The sequence below is a fragment of the Callithrix jacchus genome, chromosome 10 (assembly GCF_049354715.1).
Source record: "Callithrix jacchus isolate 240 chromosome 10, calJac240_pri, whole genome shotgun sequence".
NCBI classification, from domain to species: Eukaryota; Metazoa; Chordata; class Mammalia; order Primates; family Cebidae; genus Callithrix; species Callithrix jacchus.
In genome coordinates this window covers 25,646,293-25,665,947 of record NC_133511.1, presented here as the reverse complement: position 1 = coordinate 25,665,947, position 19,655 = coordinate 25,646,293, and the positions used below count along the sequence as shown (strand labels likewise).

Here is a 19,655-nt window from a genome sequence, read left to right as displayed (position 1 = left end):
TTTGGCTTTTTCACTCTTTTTTTTCATGTATAAAAAGAATGAAGAAAGCCATATTTTAGCTTTTCTTTAAAGATACTAGGAAAAGACAGTAATTTTTGGTCCATTCCTCAGAGCAGCTAAGTATTTATGAAGTAGGTCTTTAATTTAGGTGCTGTGGCAGGTAAGTTCATAGATTAATAACCACATACCAGGTAGTTTCATAGTACTTTTTTTTTTTGTTTTACATACATATTAGCTTATGTATATGTTTTTTAACCTTTCTAGAAAAAACAGCATCATCTAAAAACACCCAGGCATCCTCTCCACCTGTGGGCATCCCTAAGTATCCTGTTGTTTCAGAGGCTGCAAACAATAATTTTGGAGTGGTACTTACAGATTCCTCTAGGCACAGTGGAGGTAAAAAGAAGAATATTTTATTGTTTCTTTACAAATATAACTGACCTGCTTCAGATTTTGGGAGGTGGGGTGGAATAGGGTGTTTGTTTATTTTCATGTCTTAGCATATCGGTCTTTTAGGCTTTATTTCAACCGTTTTAATATCCTGTATTTAAATTTGGCATGTCAGTGTCATGATTAGTACTTAATTAACTCTGACTCAAAATGTTCTGCTACTAAGTTTTTATAACTGAGGAAGGGAGTTTTGTGGCGAGGCACTGTGGGCGGCCGAGGTGGGCAGATCACTTGAGCCTAGGAGTTTGAGAGCAGCCTGGGCAACAGCAACACAGGGGGACTGTCGCTACTAAAAATTCAACATTATCCGGGTTGGTGGTGCACACCTGTTGTAGTCCTAGCTACTCAGGAGGCTGAGGTGGGAGGATCTCTTGAGCCTGGGAGGAAGACGTTGCAGTGAGCTGAGATTGTACACTGTACTCCAACCTGAATGACAGAGTGACACCCGGTCTCAAAAAAAAAAAAAAAAAAAGAAGAAGAAGAAAGGAGTTTTCTGTTTCAGCTCTGGTAAGAGAAGGAAATTTGTATTTTGATCTCTGAAAATCTCACTTTTTGTCTGTGTGTGACTTATCAAAATGTACAGTGGTGCCTGTTCTAAGTTATTTTACTGAAGGATTACTTGTTATGTTCACTATTTTTTTCTGCTATATCTAGTTAATCTTTTGGTTTTTAAATGTCTTGGCTGTATAACTTTCAAAAGACTTTTTTCGTATTTAAATTTTGCACTTAGGAGTTCAACACTTAGAGCTAAGTGTGCTTTTGTAATTGTTCTAAAATGTCAGGACATAGAGGGAAGACTTAAAATTTCATTGCTAAGCTCTAAGAATATTCAGACATCTCTTCTGTATTTTTACAGTTTTCCATGAACTGATCTCAGACAAAAGCAGATTATAACACTTTGAGCTCCCTCTGGAGCACCTCCATATCTTCAAAACCATGAATCCCTTTTACTTGAGTGCTGTTGTCTCTTAGGCATGTTTCAGCTATCTTAAGTAGATTATGTATATGAGTATTAATTTCATGTGAATAGAAGTATCCTCTGAAAAACAAAAACCTTACTATTTATTTTACACATCCTCTGGCAAATACTGTATGAAATGCTAGAACAGCAAAGATAAAATAATCCTTGCCTTCAATAAGTTTACAATATATGTCAAGCACAGTGGCGCACAGTGGCTCATGTCTGTAATGATAGTGCTTTGGGAGACTGAGGCAGGATGATCACTTGAGTCCAGGAGGTTGAGAGTAGCTTGAGCAATATAGTGAGACCTGGTCTCTACAAAAAAATTTAAAAAGTCGCCATGTGTGGTGGCGTGCACCTGTAGTCCTAGTTACTCAGGAGGCAGAGGCAGCAAGATCACTTGAGCCCGGGAGTTTGAGGCTGCAGTGAGCTATGATTGAGCCACTGCACTCCAGTATGGGTGACAGAGTAAGATCCTGTTTCTATTTTTTTTTTAATTACAGTATAGTGGATGATATAGATAGCTAACCTCATAACAATATGTGGATAATGTAGACAAACTAAAAACAATTTTGATTGATTATGCTTCAGATTATACCCTTGGTGTTATGGGATCACAAGAGAAATATCTGTCACTTACTCAATGTGGACAAGGGTGACTAGAGATAAGAGAGGCTTCTCTGCATCGTCAGCTAAACCTCAAAGAACAAGGATGATATAGCTAGATGAAACAGAAAAAGAGTTTCTAGCAAAGACATCTCCTTGTGCAATAGACAAGTGGCTGACATGTTCTATTCTGTTTAGAGACTGAGACGTTAGTGATTGTATTTAGTGTGACTGGTTGCTGTGGAGAATGATGCTATAGTGGGCCAGTAGGTAGGTGCCTTGTATGATACGCTTCAAAGGTGAATTTTTCCTTGACAGCTATAACGAACCCTAAAGGATTAAGGAGAAAGGAGGAGTGGCAAAAGATAAGGCTAGAGAAATAATAAGGGAAGTGACAGTGTGGATGGAGGAGGGGGAGAACCTATATGAGAGATCAGGGGAATGGAATCCACACTGCATGAGAAGGAGAAAGAAAGTGGCTTGAGCACCAGAAGGCCATTTACCAAAATAAGTAAAATGAGTTTTTAAGTGAGATTATGGATTTAGTTTTTGAAATCATGAGTTTGGAGTTGTCCAAGCAGAGGTACCTGTAAGAAGTAATTTATTTAATATTCATGATAACCTAATAAGGAACAGATTTCCATACCTGTTTTATAGATTAGGAAACTGACACGTGAGGATGTTACGCACGATGCCTCAGATCATCCAGAAAGTGAAGGAACTGCTTGCTATTCACGTCCTTTTCTGACTCAAGTGCAGCCTTTCTTTTATTCCTTGTTAACAGTCACATGCTATTTCTTTTAGATATTGAAGATACTCTTTTCTGTAGAGACATTTTCCCCAATAACTTTCTTTTTCCTATTTGATCTGTGGTATTTCATGAGTTTTGATTTCAGATGAGTCAACAGAAGGAAGTTGTTTGGTTTTCTAGTATTAAAAAAAGAGATTCACTAACCATTCTATTCATTCTGTTTTCATTGCTTTCTACCTTGAAAGGAATACAGTAAGTATCACTCAGCATTGCCTGCTTTGAATATATTCTTCTTTTATCCCTTAAGCAATTTGTTTTTTAAAATGCTACAGTTTTCTCCATACAAATACCACATTCAACTTAATTTTCTTCTTATGTGTTCGTACGAGGTGGAAGGGTATTGCTCAGTTGAGGAGCATGACATAAGCCAGATAGGGATGGGGCTCCCTAGTGGCTTTCCCAAAGTAACTAGTATCACCAAGGCCCAGAGCTGGTCCTCCACATTCCAGCTCTAGAAACCTGATTGTCAGCATGCCAAAAGATCACTGATCTCTCGAAAACCAGCTTATGTCTACAAAATCCACAGACGATCAAGGCAAACTGGAATGGCAGTTACTAGTTTTCAGTGTCACTGTCATACAGACCGGATTATTTCTATCAGCATTCTTTCCTTGTAGGAACCAGATGGGAAGCCAGTTACAACCAAAAGATCACTTGTTGTGTTAGTCTGTTTGTGTTACTATAAAGGACTACCTGAGGCTGAGTAATTTATAAAGAAAAGAGGTTTATTTGGGGTATTGTTCTGCAGGCTGTGCAGGTGTGGCACCAGCATCACTTGGCTTCCAGTGAGGCCTCAGTAAGGTGAAGTGAGAGCAGGCACATCACATGGTGGGAAAGGGAACAAGAGAGGCACCACACGCTTTTAAATCACCAGCTCTCGTGTGAATCAGCAGAGCGAGAACTCGCTTATTACCATGGAGAAGGCACCAGGCCATCATGAGGGATCCACTCTCATGACACAAACACCTCTCACCAGTCCCCACTCGAGCACTGGGGATCACTTTTTAACATGAGATTTGAAGAAAACAAGTATCCAAGCCATATAACTTGTCATCAAGAAGAGTTACATACATGGTTTCAATTGCTGAAGAGGCTATTCCTCATGTTTTCACCTCCTGCAGGGTCTAGACCATTAACTGTGTGGGTTAGGGCATCCCCTTTCCTTGGCAGTGCTAAGTGAAAACTGCTAGACCCTAGCTCCCTAAACCCCTTTCCTACATGTTCACGTGGATCATCTGTTTTCTGGTAGGACCTTTATTTAAAACCATATTCTGTCTTCCTGTATTCATCCTGAGCAGCGTTCTCTCTCCCCTTTATTATCAGTATCGATTTTATCAGTCAGATTTTATCTCTCTTTGCTACTTGCAGTCTGTATTTTGGAGTAACCTGCCTATGGCCTTGAGGTGTATCAAGATAATATGGAATGGTAATAGTATAAGAATTAGTCGATTGCTAAATGTATTTTGTGTAGCGTGGATAAAGACAAACATTTAAATAAGATAACACATAATTGTGAAAATTTATCATAAATTTTAGCCACAATCAAACTTGAAGCACTAATATTTACATGTTATTTTAGTCATGAATCCAAATAGCATGGTGAAAATGATCATACTCGTTTGCTTTCAGTCTTTCAGAGCTAATTATCAAATTTATAGATGATTTTGATTTTACTTTCTCTTTCTTTTATTTCCTGTATTCCATTAGCTTTTCACAGAGGACAGGAAGATAGCTATAAATGTTATAAACTCTGGCAAAAAGTTTGGTGAAGAACCTTTAATAACATGAAGTTTGGGATTTATCCCTTTCTTTTATCTGTTATTCCTGTCTCTGACATGACGGGCTATTCAAATGAACGTTTCTGTCTTTAGTTCCAGAAGCACCAGATCGGCCTACTGTCTCCACTGCATCAGAGACGTCAGTCTATGTCACTTGGATTCCTCGGGCAAATGGGGGCTCTCCAATCACTGCCTTCAAGGTCGAATATAAACGGATGAGGACCAGCGATTGGCTGGTAGCAGCTGAAGACATCCCTCCTTCCAAACTTTCAGTGGAAGTTCGTAGTTTAGAACCAGGTAGTAATATTCAAACATTTTCTTTTACCATCGGTGTGAACTTCAGATACTTATATATTTTGAAAGAGGGTCTCATTCCATTGGTCCAGGCTGGGGTGCAGTGGCGCACTCATGGCCTACCTCAGCCTCTTAAGTAGCTGGGACTACAGGCACTCACAACTGTGCCTGGCTAATTTTTGTGGTTTTTTGTAGAGACAGGGTTTTGCCATGTTGCCCAGGCTGGTCTTGAACTCCTGGGCTTGTGCAATCCAACTTTCTCACCCTCCTAAAGTGCTGGGATTACAGTCATGAGCCATAGTGCCCAGCAGATGCATATTTTTAATAATATATTTTTTCTAATTGTTAAAGTATTCATACTTATTGTATAAAAATGTAAAAATAGGCCGGGCACGGTGGCTCACGCCTGTAATCCCAGCACTTTGGGAGGCCGAGACGGGTGGATCACGAGGTTAAGAGATCGAGACCATCCTGGTCAACATGGTGAAACCCCGTCTCTACTAAAAATACAAAAAAAATTAGCTGGGCATGGTGGCGCATGCCTGTAATCCCAGGTACTCGGGAGGCTGAGGCAGGAGAATTGCCTGTACCCAGGAGGCGGAGGTTGCGGTGAGCTGAGATCACGCCACTGCACTCCAGCCTGGGTAACAAGAGCGAAACTCTGTCTCAAAAAAAGAAAAAACGTAAAAATAAAGAAAATATAAAGAAGAGAAAAAATCACCTAAAATCCACCCATTCCGAGTAATAATTGTTTATATTTCGTTATAGTTTTTCTTAGCCTTTTATCTCTTTTTAATCCAACTGGGATCATGCCATAAATACTGTTTTAGTACCTCATGTCCCCATATTTTATCACATGTTTTCCAGTATCATTAAAAATTCTTCACAACTCGACTTTTAGTAGAGATTTACCTTTCATATAAATAAATATACCATAATCCACTTAGCCATTCTTTATTTCTGGGCTTCAGATTATTTATTTGCAATTAAAAATAATGTGGTACACATCTTATATGTGTGTATGTGTGTTTTGCTGTGACTGAATAAGAAGAAAATTCCTTGTTATTTGACAAAACGTGTTTGATCTGATGCTGAATTTCAGCACAGTAATACTCGGTGCTTAGTGTTACGGAAATGAGTGAGTGATGAACACGTGTTTGTTCTTTAAGTTTTGTTTCAGCAGCGGAACCCTCCCCTCCCCACAAGAATCTTGAGGCTCTATGAAAGACATTAAACCGTAAAAGAGAAAAAGCATAAATAAACTTTCTGTACTTTCATTTGTTTAGGTTTCATGCAATTTTTTTCTGGACTTTTAAATGTACGTTAGTAGCAAATGCCTGTGGCTGTCAAAACAAGTAACATGGCAGCATAGGGTCATGTAGGTATATACTTGGGAGAAGCATCAGTTTTAAATGTGGGTGAAGCTAAGAAATATTTCATAGACTGAAAACACTGTCTTCAGAAGCTCAATAATTACTTTTGAGCTATCAGAAAACTTGCTTCAGCATTTTAACTTATTCTTTAGGTTCAGTTTTTCAGAATTTCACAATCCTCACCTTTTTTTTTAAGTTCTTAATATGTAATTCAAATAATTCCTTCCACGGTAGTTAAATCTGCTCCCTCTTACCCTGTTAGCAGTGGAACCAGAGTGACATCTGCGGCCGCCCACACAGTGCCTCTTTATAAGTGTATTCACCCTATTAAACCATGCTTCAGTTGTTTCTTTTAAAGAGAAAAGAACCTAGTTTTGGGGACAGATAGTTCAACTAATACTGTCATTGACACTTAGAACAGGATGGTGAAAAGAGCAAATGTCTTTTCCTATTCTCTACCTGCTCCTTCCCTGAGATGTCATTAATCTTTCGCAGCCTTCTTTCTTGGTGACTCCTAAGAAGGTCTTGGGATCTTGAACACAGTGCATGGAGCAGCCACTCCCAATTGATTGAAATTGTCAGTTGGGTTGAAATCTACCACACAGGCTTTAGATACTTTATAGGCACTAAGCGCAATTGCTGTATTTTGACTATTCTGCCTTTGATTTTCTTAGTTATGTTTTTTGTTTGTTTGTTTCTGTTCTTGTTTTCTCTCAAAGGTTCAACATACAAATTTAGGGTCATTGCCATTAACCATTATGGTGAGAGTTTTCGGAGTTCGGCATCTCGTCCTTATCAGGTGGCTGGGTTCCCCAATCGCTTTTCCAACCGTCCAATAACTGGACCTCACATTGCATACACAGAGGCCGTCAGCGATACTCAGATCATGCTAAAGTGGACGGTCAGTAAACATCTTGAATGAGATTTTCTGGTTTGGTCATGGTAACAATCAATTTAATATGCTCATGACACAATACAGTAAACAGCAAATTTTGAACTTTTAATTGAGGGGAACTGCAAGAGCACTCATTTTTGTCTGAATAAAAGCATATATTATAAGGAGGGGCAGGGTTAAAGAGAAAAGTACTGTTTCCTCAGCTCTCATCCAAATGTTGTTAACTTAATTGCCATCGCGATTTATTCATTTTGAACCAAATGTGCTTTTATGCTTTTGAACCCAGGGAAATGTACTGCTTTATTTCTGTTTAACCCTGCAGTATGCTAAATGCTCTTAATACCTTTGAGTTAAAAATGGCCATTATTAGTATGTTTGCAAAATGAAACTAGAAAAATGTGAGTAAGGAGATAAAGAAACCTTAATGAATGAGAAAGTTACATTTATTTTTGTCTCTGACAAGTCTTTGCTTCTGTTTTTTAGTACATTCCATCAAGTAACAATAACACTCCCATTCAAGGATTTTACATCTATTACCGACCAACAGATAGTGACAATGACAGTGATTACAAGAGGGATGTTGTAGAAGGTAAGTCCCCCGTCACACTGGAGTCCCTGTCAAGGAGCTTTGGAGAAAGGTTTATCAGTATAAAATGCATCATCCCAAGATAAGACAGTACAAAATGGAATGGTGTGTGTGTTATTGCTGTTGAATCTGTCCCAAAGAAAGCCACCTTTTCCAATGTAATATATGTAGTACCTTACATTTTGGTTGCAGAAACTTGCACAAACATTTGGGGGAAATATGATTAATCAGTAGTAGTTCATCTGAAAGAAAATTTTATTTCTGTTTCATTTAAACAAACAGTGGCCTGCGTATAAAAATCCATTGCAGTGTTTGGCTACCTTTAATAAATAATAACTCACTCAATTTCACTGGAGTCTGTCCTAGGAAGATCCTGTCTTAAGCATCTTGCTCACTTGTAGAGATGCTGAGAAATTAGAATGCATGTAGAAAAGAAAGAAAACAGCTAAGATGGCGAAGGGTATTGAAACTGCTTTTTTACTGCATTTAAAATAGAATTCACAAGTTTGCCTGTGGCCTGAAGGCCCACCTGACCTGGCTGGCCCCTGCCTATACCACATCTCTTGCACCTCTTCGTTTCTGGTCCTTTCAGTTTCCTGGTGTGCACTGAGACATGTTTGCCTCAGGACCTTGGCACAGGGTGGTTCCTGTTGCCTTTACCTTGTTGTGGGCACAGAAAAATTGTCCCACTTTTCAAAATGCTTGACAGAGTAGAATTACTGGGAGTCAGATCTTCCCCATAACTTCTTCTCAGCTAACTTCCTCTTATTTGCATGACAGGGTACCTTGCTGTAGTTTCTAACCATACCCTTTATGTTTATTTCATAGCAGTTATCAAAGTTTAAGGTCATGGATTTGTGTGTGTGTGTGAGAGAGAGAGAGAGAGAGTATGTGTGTTTGAAACTATTTGCTTAAACTCTGTCTCCTCTACTAAATAGTAACTCCCTAGTGAGCATGGGACCTTTTCTCCCACTGCTGTGTCTCCAGCCCCTCCAATGGTGAGACTGTATCAAATACATTATCAGTATTAAATAATATATGAATGAAGTCCAAAAAGAACAAGGGAATGTCTAACGATACTCAGGTTGAAAAAGACTAGCAGAAGCAACATGATTGCTGCCTTCAAATATTTAAGGATTGTTATGTGGAAGAGGAGCTGAGTCAATTGGGGAAGTTGCAAGAAAGCAGTGTCCGAATTTTCTAACGTAGCATTTCTAACATAGGTTCCCCACAAAGTCATAGAATCCTTAGTGTTGGAAGTGCTCAGTAGAAGCTGAATGCCCGTTTCTCAGGGATACCTTGGAAGGGATTGTTGCTTTGGGAGGAAGCCTTCTTCCAAGGTCTTTTTTTCACTCCAAGATTCTGATTCTTTGAAGTGAGAAATGTCCTACTGAATTATGTCAGAAAATTGCCATAGGCCAGGGTTACTTTCCATATGACTTCTTAACATATAGTTTGTTTTATAATAAATTACTTTATGCTGTATCACATTTCTTAATATGTTATAGCAGTCTTTTTCATATTTTTCCAGTGGAATGCTTTTGTAATAATGAGAAATTTATGATCCAGTTTTTAATTCTCAGCACATAGTAGGTGCTTCATAAATATTTTTTGAATGAAGGAATGATTGTTTCTTTTCTTGGCAAAACTATTCTTTGCTCTTAGGACTCACAATAGTAGCTGCCTTGTGGGAGAGAAGAGCCTGGAAGGGGCGTAAGGGGATGATTGGGGTGGGGAGCTTTCCTGTGTTCTCTTTGTTGAACTAGCTACAGGTACCATGGGCATGTCTGGTTTTTGAACGGTTATGTGGATATTTCTGCATGCATACTTTATATCAGTAAAAAGGCTATTTTAGAAAAGAAATAGAAGGATAATATTTATGTTGGTGCAAAATTAACAAGTAATTGCGGTTTTTGGCATAACCTTTAATGCCAAAAACCGCAATTACTTTTGCACCAACCTAATAGTGCTCATTCTCCATTTTGGACCTATCTAGGTCTTCATTTTATTTCATTGCGTTTAGGGCAGTGGGGATGTCAGAATTTTACTTTTGAAAATTTTTGACAGAGGCTAAACATTTGCCATAAAATAGTTGTAAACAGGACAAATGTAAATAAAATGAGTATCTGTCTCTCCATTTCTCTCTCTCTCATCACCCTTCTTGGTTCTATGTTCTAGAAATATCCACTAATAAACAGTTTTAAAACTATATTCTCTAGTCAAATCTTTAAGCTTTTACAAACTTCTGTAATATGCATATTGAGCATGGATCTTGGAAATTATTTAAAGAAGCTTTTATATCTAGTAGTAATGTCTGTAAATGTGAGTTTCGCCTTAGGTTCGCAGAGAACTTGTTTATAAATGTAAAATACTGAGCAGTTAAATGTTTAAGTGGACTTCACTGTACTGTGTAATTTGCTTATTCTATATTTTCAAGTTTATGCATTTGAAATTCTTTTTGTGGCAGTTGGAAACTATTGGTCTGTTCACCAAAATGCAGAAACAAAACTGTTCATCCTTTGCACTCTTAAAAAAAGTTTTAGATTATTTCTGTGGATTGACCCAAAATTTAAACTTTTGAAAAAAAAATTAAAAGTCACCAAAAAATGGTTAAAAAAAAAAGTCAAATTGTAAAAGAATACAGTATGAGGAGGACAATAAGCTATCCTATTTTCTGAATTAGGTTCCACATTTTGATAAACTGTAAATGTTTCCAGCACACCAGTGTTTTTATGTTGAATATGTTTATCTTTTAAAGTTAAGTCAATTCCAAGTAAAATATCCGTTATTCCGATCTTTAAGTCTGTGCTTTGGTTTCTCTCTGAGGTAAATCCTTACCTATTCTAAAATATCCTTTGGGGAAATAATTGCCTATTAATCAAAGGATATGTGCTGGATGGTCGGTTTTAAAACTAATGATGTATTTATTTGTCTTATTCATCAATGATCAGTAAAATTCTTTGTCTTTGCTGCTGTTTCCTATAATTTTAGCCATTGAAAGAATAACTGTAACAATGGAATATAATCTAGTAAGATATGTATCATTTTAACTGTTTTTCTGTTATTAGTAACATATCAGAAGCCTGGTTTAATTCCATTTTTATGAGCGCTGTGAAAGGAAAACTTCAAATCTAGTGTAGTAATTATTCAAGAAAATGTTTATAGTGTAGGTGAGTGTAGGACTGGGTTGGAGAAAAACCAAGGCTAGAGAAAAACAGAAGTTTTTCGGAAAGCCTTTGGAATTTAGAGACAGATCTATTCTATTTTCAACCAGTTTTGAGTCAACATCTTTTGGGGGGTCCTTTTTATATTTATAAATGGGATATAGAACTCCTTACTTTTGAGTCTTTCAGACACTAAAACAAGCAGATTTGCTTCCTTAGAGAACATGGGTCCATACAAGTGAAGGGTTTTGTACTGTTGACTTAGAGGTTTATACTTCCAGATTGAAATATTTTTGTCTGTGTTGAATTAGAAAGCAGTCTGGTGATATTGGTTCTGTCAGCCAAGTCAATTTAACTTGCATGTGTGGTTTCGTTTTGTTTTTTTCCTCCCCCATTAATTAATTCTTAAATGAGTTGGGGGTATACTTGAGTTTCTAAGAAATAGTGGAGAGACCTTCCGAAGAGATTTTTCTACAAGGGATTAAGGGTGCTTGAAGAGTTAGTTTAATCTGGCAAAAATGTCCCTGCATATGAAAGATTGTCACAGGTCCATGGAAGTAAGAATGAAGAGTGATTTATACTGGAGTGTTCAGTGTAGGAGCGTTTCTAAATGAAATGATGGCTATGTGCCACGGGTAACAGAATCATTCTACTAGAGATACTTGTGTGGTTTGGAGATCTTGACTCAAAAGAAAAGCAGGAGTGGGGGTGGTGGCCGAGAGTTTCCCATAGTAGATTTTGCTTTTTGATTATTCTCAGCAGTTTATTCAGACATTCAGTCATATATGTCAGTTGATGTTGCGTCCATGACAGTGGAATTGAGAATTTTGCTAAGACCACTCTTGTAACTGGTCAGCTGCTCTGGGTAGTGTACAATTTGCTGATCCTGAATGTATTGTTGCTTTTTGGTTGGTGGACATAGTGAATTCACTTGCTGGATTAAAATAGGGATGAAAGGACTTGAGGTTTCTTTCCTATGCATAAAATTAACATGTATTTTATGAAAGACTCCCATTAATTATCTTTAATAAAACAAGTATTATTGCCAACACATGGATACAGCTTTAAGTCAGTCAGCTTATCTCCTCTTTACCTTTTTTCATGCCATGTAATAGCAGTGCTGTTTATCTGTGGTCCATTAGTAGAATACTTACTGGTAAGTACATTCTTATTGCACAGACTACTAAATAGTGGTGAATGCTGCTCCAGCCACATTCTGAAAATATTAACTAATTATGTTGACATTATTATTTAGGCTGTATGATGTGTAAAGCCTTTTATTTTTCCTTTTAGGTTCAAAGCAGTGGCACATGATTGGCCACCTGCAGCCAGAAACCTCCTATGACATTAAAATGCAATGCTTCAATGAAGGAGGAGAAAGTGAATTTAGCAATGTGATGATCTGTGAGACTAAAGGTTGGAGAATTTTTGCTTTTCCCCTGGACAGTGATAGAATGCCAACCCCGGATTACTGCTTCTGACTATTGATATATTTTGGGTGTTGTTGTTGTTTTCTTTTGAGACACGCTCCCACTCTGTCACCCAGGCTGGAGTACAGTGGTGCGATCTTGGCTCACTGCAACCTCCGCCTCCAGGGTTCAAACAGTTCTCCTGCCTCAGCCTCTTGAGTAGCTGGGACTGCAGGTGCCCACCACCACACCAGGCTAATTTTTATAATTTTAGTAGAGATGGGGTTTCACCATGTTGGCCAGGCTGGTCTCGAACTCCTAGCCTCAGGTGATCTGACTGCCTGGGCTTTCCAGTGTTGGAATTACAGGCTGAGCCACTATACCCGGCCATGACTATTCATATATTTTCCTGAGGAAATTTCTGCTTTGGATCATTTTCTAGGTGCATGCACTTAGACTGTCCCAACAAAAGGATAACATATGGGCTAAGATACTTGTCTAAAAAATAGTTTACATAATCATTCATCTTGTACATTAATTTCTGTATGACTCTAAGTAAATCACCTCCCTTCCCTTTTCTTTATTTTTATTTTTATTTTTTTTTAGAGACAGCATCTCACTGTGTTTGCCCAGGCTGGTCATGAACCCTTTTCTTGTTCTTTACGAAGGTGATAGAAATGTTTGTTGACTACTTTCTAGATTGCTGTGAGAATTAGAGTACTAACAAAAGTTTAAGAATATTAAGGAGAAGTGCAGTGTATGTTTAAAGTGGTTTCTTGAATGACAGATACGTAATTATCTACTTGTTTAATTAAGTGTAGTAAAGTTTAGAATTAGCAGTTGCTAACTCTAAACTGAACATTCTCAACTTTGCGTACATAGGTGGATTCACTGTAAAATGTTGTCGTCTTTAAGAGTAGAAAGCACCACAGGGGAATAATAGAAATAGCTCATGTGGATGTTTACAAGCAAAAGCACACTCGTCTATAAGTTAATCTCAGTTAATCTTCACAACGACCTTGAGGATACTGTCAACTGCAAGGAACACAAAAGTCTCCTCTCAGTAGGCTTCAACAGTGAGGAAATGTGTTATTCCAAAAATAAACAGCCCAGAAGTAGCTAACTCCAAGGTTGTTTGATTCAGGAGACTGAGGCAGGAGAATCACTTGAGCCTCGGAGGTGGTGGTTGCAGTGAGCCAAGACAGGGCCGCAGTCCTCCAGTCTGGGTGAAAGAATGAGACCCTGTCTCAAAAAAAAAAGTTCATTGTTTTTTGTCTTTCCAGTTTTCCATGCTCCCATTGCCAGCTTGGCCCTAAGACTAGCACTGCTGATAGCCACATGACGCCTCAAGGCTTCACCTTTAGCTGTTACAATGTCTGACAGTGTCTGTTTTCAAGAACAAGGAAAATTCCCCCCAAAGAACTCCAGTAGATCTTCCCACAAGTCTCATTGGCCAGAATTCCCAGTAGATCTTCCCACAAGTCTCATTGGCCGGAATTCAGCCACACGCCACCCACAAACCATTGACCATATTTACTCCAGAGTTCTGTGGGGTTGAGGTAGACACCCAAACAAAATTGGAGCTCTGATGACATGAAAAAGAAGGCTGTTGAGCCGTCAGTGTCTGCTACAGGTGATCTTGTTATTCCTTTTTAAAAGTGAGGACATGAAAAAGTAGATTTTTTAAAAAATGAGGAAATGGAGGCTCCGAAAGATTGAATTATAAAGCCAAGGCTTATTCCAGCTTTTAAATTCTTAATCATGTGTGTTACTGCTGCAATACTCACATCTGAAGTCATATTTAAACATATATCCACATAGCTTTAGAGTTACCTTGAGTTTCATTTGTTTAGCATGTATTTGAGTGCCTTTTTGTACCAGACGCTGTGATCTGCTAATGAGATACTTGGGGTAAAATTAAATAAAAATGAAATGTATCATCTCTGTCCCCAGGTCATTTAAGAATCTAGCCAGGCAAACATAATTATAACTGTTATTTATAATAGCATAGCTCTGTTTACAGTAGTCTACCTCATTTTCTGACACTGGTAGCCAATGAAAAGTTTCTACCTACAGACTTTGAGATCAGTGAAAAATGTAACACTTTCTTAGAAGTGTTAACTGTTCATACTGAATGACTTGTATGTAATTGTGTATTACATAATTCCCAGCCTGTTGAGATGGAAGATCTCATGTATTCTTCAACCTTAAAAAAATGACTCTAGGTTCTTGTGAATAATGATGGTTTTATCTTGAGTAATTCAGGAAGGTTTTCAGGGATGACAGAGGCACCGAAGGCTGGCCGTTTTCCCTTCCCACCGAACATCAGAGACTGCCATGATGTTTCTTTTAGTTTTTTGGTTTCTCTATTTTTCATCTCACCTTTCTCATTTCAGGCTGTTAACTCTGTCTTCCTATCAGTGTTAATGGATTTCACTCACCCTTCAATGCAAGCCATCTGTCCTCAGTCGTTAACTTTAGCAAGGGGTTGGAAACCAGATCATGAAGCTTGGTAGAATTACAAATAAAATAAGAGTAAATAAAGAGTGATTAAACCTGAAGGACTTCTCTTTGAGTAATCATGATCTTTAATATATGATATGGAACATCCATTGTGCCTCTGAAACTAGTTTTCTGTAGGGTAGGCCAGGACATAGAATTGTATAATCTAACATACCACCTCAAATAGAAATTTCCTTTAGCATCTCTGCCAAGTGTTCATCCAGCTTTCAATAGGAGAGAACTCCTTCTCTTGAAATATGACTTATTTTCTCATTCCCAGCTCTGTTCGTGTAGTTGATGCTGCTATAAAATGGAACCCCACATGGTGAAACCCTGTCTCTACTAAAAATACAAAAAAATTAGCTGGGCATGGTGGCGTGTGCCTGTAATCAGGAGGCTGAGGCTGAATTGCCTGAACCCAGGAGGCGGAGGTTGCGGTGAGCCGAGACTGCACCATTGCACTCCAGCCTGGGTAACAAGAGCGAAACTCCGTCTCAAAAAAAAAAAAAAAGAAAATGGAACCCTAAGTTAATGTTGTTTGTTGATTAGATTTTTTAAAAGCTGCTTTGCTTCTATGTTTGCTGGGACCATAACAGGGAATTCAGTACAGTAACCAATAATAACAGCAAAATTGATCGACCGCCACCCTGAGCCAGGCTCTTAGTGCCTTCCATGGCCTAACTCATTTACCCTTCAATACCACCAGATAACTGATAGAGCTCTTATTAATATCCCCATTTCAAAATGTAAAAACTGGCCTGGCATATGACTCATGCCTGTAATCCCAGCACTTTGAGAGGCTGAGGTGGGCAGGTCACTTGAGGTCAGGAGTTTGAGACCAGCTCAGCCAACATGGTGGCTGTGAGCATTTCCATTTATCCGACTTGCTCCTGAGAGAGTGGTGTATTAGAAACCCCATCTCTACTAAAAATACAAAACAAAAATTATTTAGGCATGGTGACATGTGCCTGTAATCCCAGCTACCTGGGAGGGTGAGGCAGGAGGATCACTGGAACCCAGGAGACGGAGGCTGCAGGGAGCTGAGATCGCACCACTGCACTCCAGCCTGGGCAACAGGGTGAAATTTTGTCTCATTCATAAATAAATAAATAAATACTGAGGCGTTGGAGGTAAAAGTCATACAGCTAATGATAAGTGGAGGTGAGGTGTAAATATAGGCTATGTGCTTCCAAGGACTGGCTGCCAACCACTTTGCTCTACTGCTTTTTTGTGACATTTAGAGACTTAAGACCATACAATTCAGGGATGAGAGAATGAGGTTTAGGTCCCACCTGTTATAGCTTTCATTATCGTTGTTACCCAGAATACCGATGAATCTGATAAAAGCACTGCACCTACATGGACTCCAAAGTCCTTGTTTTTGGAATGCTTAATATTATCTGTGAGGTTTTGGAATGTCATTGTTCTAACAGTCCAAAGCCATGTTTTCTAATATTGGTAGTGATTTTTATACACATCGTAGACTTAATTCTGAGTCTTATTTAGCTTAAAATATATCTGACAGAGAGGAGTTTTTGTTCCACCCATAAGTGGAGATACTTTTATTTCAACTCTTTGGGAGTCTCCTCCAAGTACAATTAAGCAGATAATCATATAGCAGTTTGGGTTAGACCAAGCGCATATGTTCCTCTGCTCTTAGGATTTCTCTAAAATTTTGTGGACTAAAACTTCGGTACACCAGGTTTTTAAACTTTGGAGCTCTCTTTGTGACTCATTGGTGGTCAGATCATCTCAGTAACAAGTGTAAACAGACTGGCTTGCATTCCTAACCAGACCTCCTTGAGAGAGTAAACCATTTCATAGAGTCTGTATTCACTCTGACGTCATGTTTTCCTTTATACTTCAACTAGTGAAACGTGTTCCTGGAGCTTCTGAATATCCTGTCAAAGACTTGAGTACCCCTCCAAATTATTTTGGAAGTGGAGGCAATGTGGGGCCTGCAACCAGCCCTGCCAGAAGCAGTGACATGTTATATCTGATCGTTGGCTGTGTGCTGGGCGTCATGGTCCTCATTCTTATGGTTTTCATTGCCATGTGCCTGTGGAAGAATCGCCAGCAGAATACCATACAGAGTAAGTCACTCATAAGTATTTCCTTCTCTTTTTCTAAAGATGAGTAGACAAATATTGTCAGAATAAATATGGATTTCTAACACTTTTGTGTGTTAGTGTCATGGTATGAAACACATTAGATACTCTTCATTCGGAGGAGATGACTTTAAAACCATTCTAGCTGTCAGCCAGAGTAAGTGGAGCATCAAATTAAATTGCCCAGCAGACATAAACACTAAAGCCAAAACTAAGCAGGTCTCTAAGTAAATAGCTGACTTATTGCTGGGAAACTCCAGCTTTGTTGGACCACCAAAGAGGATGCATATTTGAAGCCTGAGCTCTGGAAGTGCTGTAGGAGCACCTTCACACTGGTGCAGAGTTTGTCAACAGGGAATAGAAAAGCCATAATGAAAGGCAGGTAGTGAAAACTTCTAAGTTACTGTCAGTGAATGACACTTAACCAATGAGGATAATATAGCCCTGTTTCTATACCTGACTCAAGACTGCTCCAGAGTGGCATCCTCTCCCTGGAGTGTGTCTAGGATTATCTGTGCTTGAACATCAATGATGGCACTGCTTTGAAATAACAGTGAAATAGAGCCCCCTTTCTCTTTTCTCTTCCTTCAAATCTCTTCACCTCACCGTCTTACTTTTCCTATTATCTCGGCTATTATAAAATAGGATAATCAAATCAAGCAGAGTGTTTAGTCTTTGGTGGGAGGAAGTTTTTTTGGTTTTCCCTTTGGCTCCAGAATAAGGAAATGAAAGAAAAGTGAGGGAGGACCCCAGCAGGCAATTCCAGTGGCTGTTAGCCAGTTCTCACTCACGGTCCCCTTTTAGTTACTAGTTCTGGGGGAAGAAAGTGCTCTGTTTGTATTGAATGGTGCTTTCCAAGAGATTGGGGAGGAGATGGTGGCTGCATCAGGCTGAAAGGGACGGTGATAATTTGATTTTGTAAATGGTTTTAATGCCATTGCCATTCACTGTGTGAGTGCATGTTGAATCATTAAAAGAGAAGTATTATTCTGGTCATCTGAACAGTATTAATTTGATTAAAGTCATCCTCCTTTGTGACCTGATAATATGTTTAAAAATGGAAAATTCTCATGGTGGTGTTCATTCATTCATTCATTCAAAAGATAATCATTCTATATACCAGGCACTGTTCTAGACAGTGGAGGTGTAATGGTAAATAAGATAAACACCATGTCTGCCCTCTCAAAGTGTGTAGTGGGACACAGCAGGTATACTGAGATTACACCTGGGCGAGAGAGTACAGTCACATGGGCAGCTAAGGAAAGGAGGGACACTTACATTCCCTCCTTTCCTTGGCGAAGCTCTCATACCTTCAAAAAAGGTCTTGGCGAGCTCTCATACCTTCAAAAAATCTATCAAACTCTGGCAACAAGTCCTGTACAGTTTAGATACTGTAGTTTCTAAGAGGCATTTTACTTTTTCTAAATATATCTGGTAGGTGTGCCTCTGGAAATCAGAGTTTCAAGGCAGTCGTTTATATGCTTTTAATATAAGAAAATAGAATCGCCTTTTGCCTTTGGTACTCCACACCTTCCAATTTGGCTGTCATGACTAAGGAGCTATGTGAATGATCAGTGACTGCATACACAACTCCATCCTTTTACTTAACAGAGTTGTTTATTGCTACTTGAAATATCCCACCTAAAGCTAGTCTTTTGTTATTGTTTATACAGTTTTTTTTTAGCACTTTGAGATATAATATATAGGAGTTTAAGCACTTTTCCCCAGTATTGCCAGTGCTCTGATAGTTCAGCTTACCCAGTATATTCATTCTCTTTTGAGTAATTTTTCCCTAGTTAATTTTTCTTCCCATTAACAATCATAATTAACTCAGAGTTCACAGCTATCTCTACGGTCTAAGGAAAGTAATAGCAGTAACTTTATTAAAGCATGTCTTACAAGTAGGCTTTAAGTGAACTTTTTAAAAATGTTTTGATTTTAGTCTATTTGTAGTTTCTTAGGGGTTTTATCAATAGGATCTTTTAAGCAAGAAGATTGTTTTTTTTTAATGTCTTACTGTGTGTGTGTGTGTGGCTTTTTTTTCTCTTTTAACAGAATATGACCCACCAGGATATCTCTACCAAGGATCAGATATTAATGGGCAGATGGTAGAATACACCACTCTCTCAGGAGCAAGTCGGATAAATGGAAATGTTCACGGATGCTTTCTAAACAATGGCGGTCTCAGCAGTGGCTATTCCCACCTTCACCATAAGGTCCCCAATGGAGTCAATGGAATTGTGAATGGCAGCTTAAATGGAGGGCTTTACTCTGGGCACGCCAACACTCTAACCAGGACACACAGGGATTTTGAACATCCTCATCATCTAGTGAATGTAAGAGACCTGACTATAAATAAAAGCCCCTCTGTCCTTCAGGGTGCCAAGTACCAGAACAGGGCCAGCATGATTGGCTTTGTTCGATATAGAAACCTCACAGGTTCCCTTGAATGGAGACAGCATCAATCACTGGCAGCCCTTTGATCCAGAGTAGTCTTTGTAAGTCGTTTTCTACTATCAGATAATAGTTATATTCATCAGTTTAGTTTCATTTTAAAATTATTTAACACTGAAAGTGGAATACTAGCAATGAACAGACTGGAAGTTGTTCTTTAGATGAAATGGAAATACCACTGGACATAGACCAGACCAAATACTTTAAATTTGATTTATTGAAAACCGGAATGCTTAGAAGAGTCGGGCAGATCAGGAAATTGAG

At 38.6% G+C, this 19,655-nt stretch overlaps 1 protein-coding gene across 1 annotated transcript in view; it reads left to right on the top strand.

Moving 5' to 3' along the window:
• The window catches only part of CDON (cell adhesion associated, oncogene regulated), a 101,081-nt gene that overhangs the window by 60,057 nt on the left and 21,369 nt on the right, over window positions 1-19,655 (top strand). The window contains 7 exon segments of the mRNA XM_017977635.4: window positions 265-396; window positions 4,700-4,903; window positions 6,993-7,174; window positions 7,652-7,757; window positions 12,212-12,334; window positions 16,701-16,922; window positions 18,993-19,273. Coding sequence (XP_017833124.3) covers window positions 265-396; window positions 4,700-4,903; window positions 6,993-7,174; window positions 7,652-7,757; window positions 12,212-12,334; window positions 16,701-16,922; window positions 18,993-19,273 — 1,250 coding nt within the window.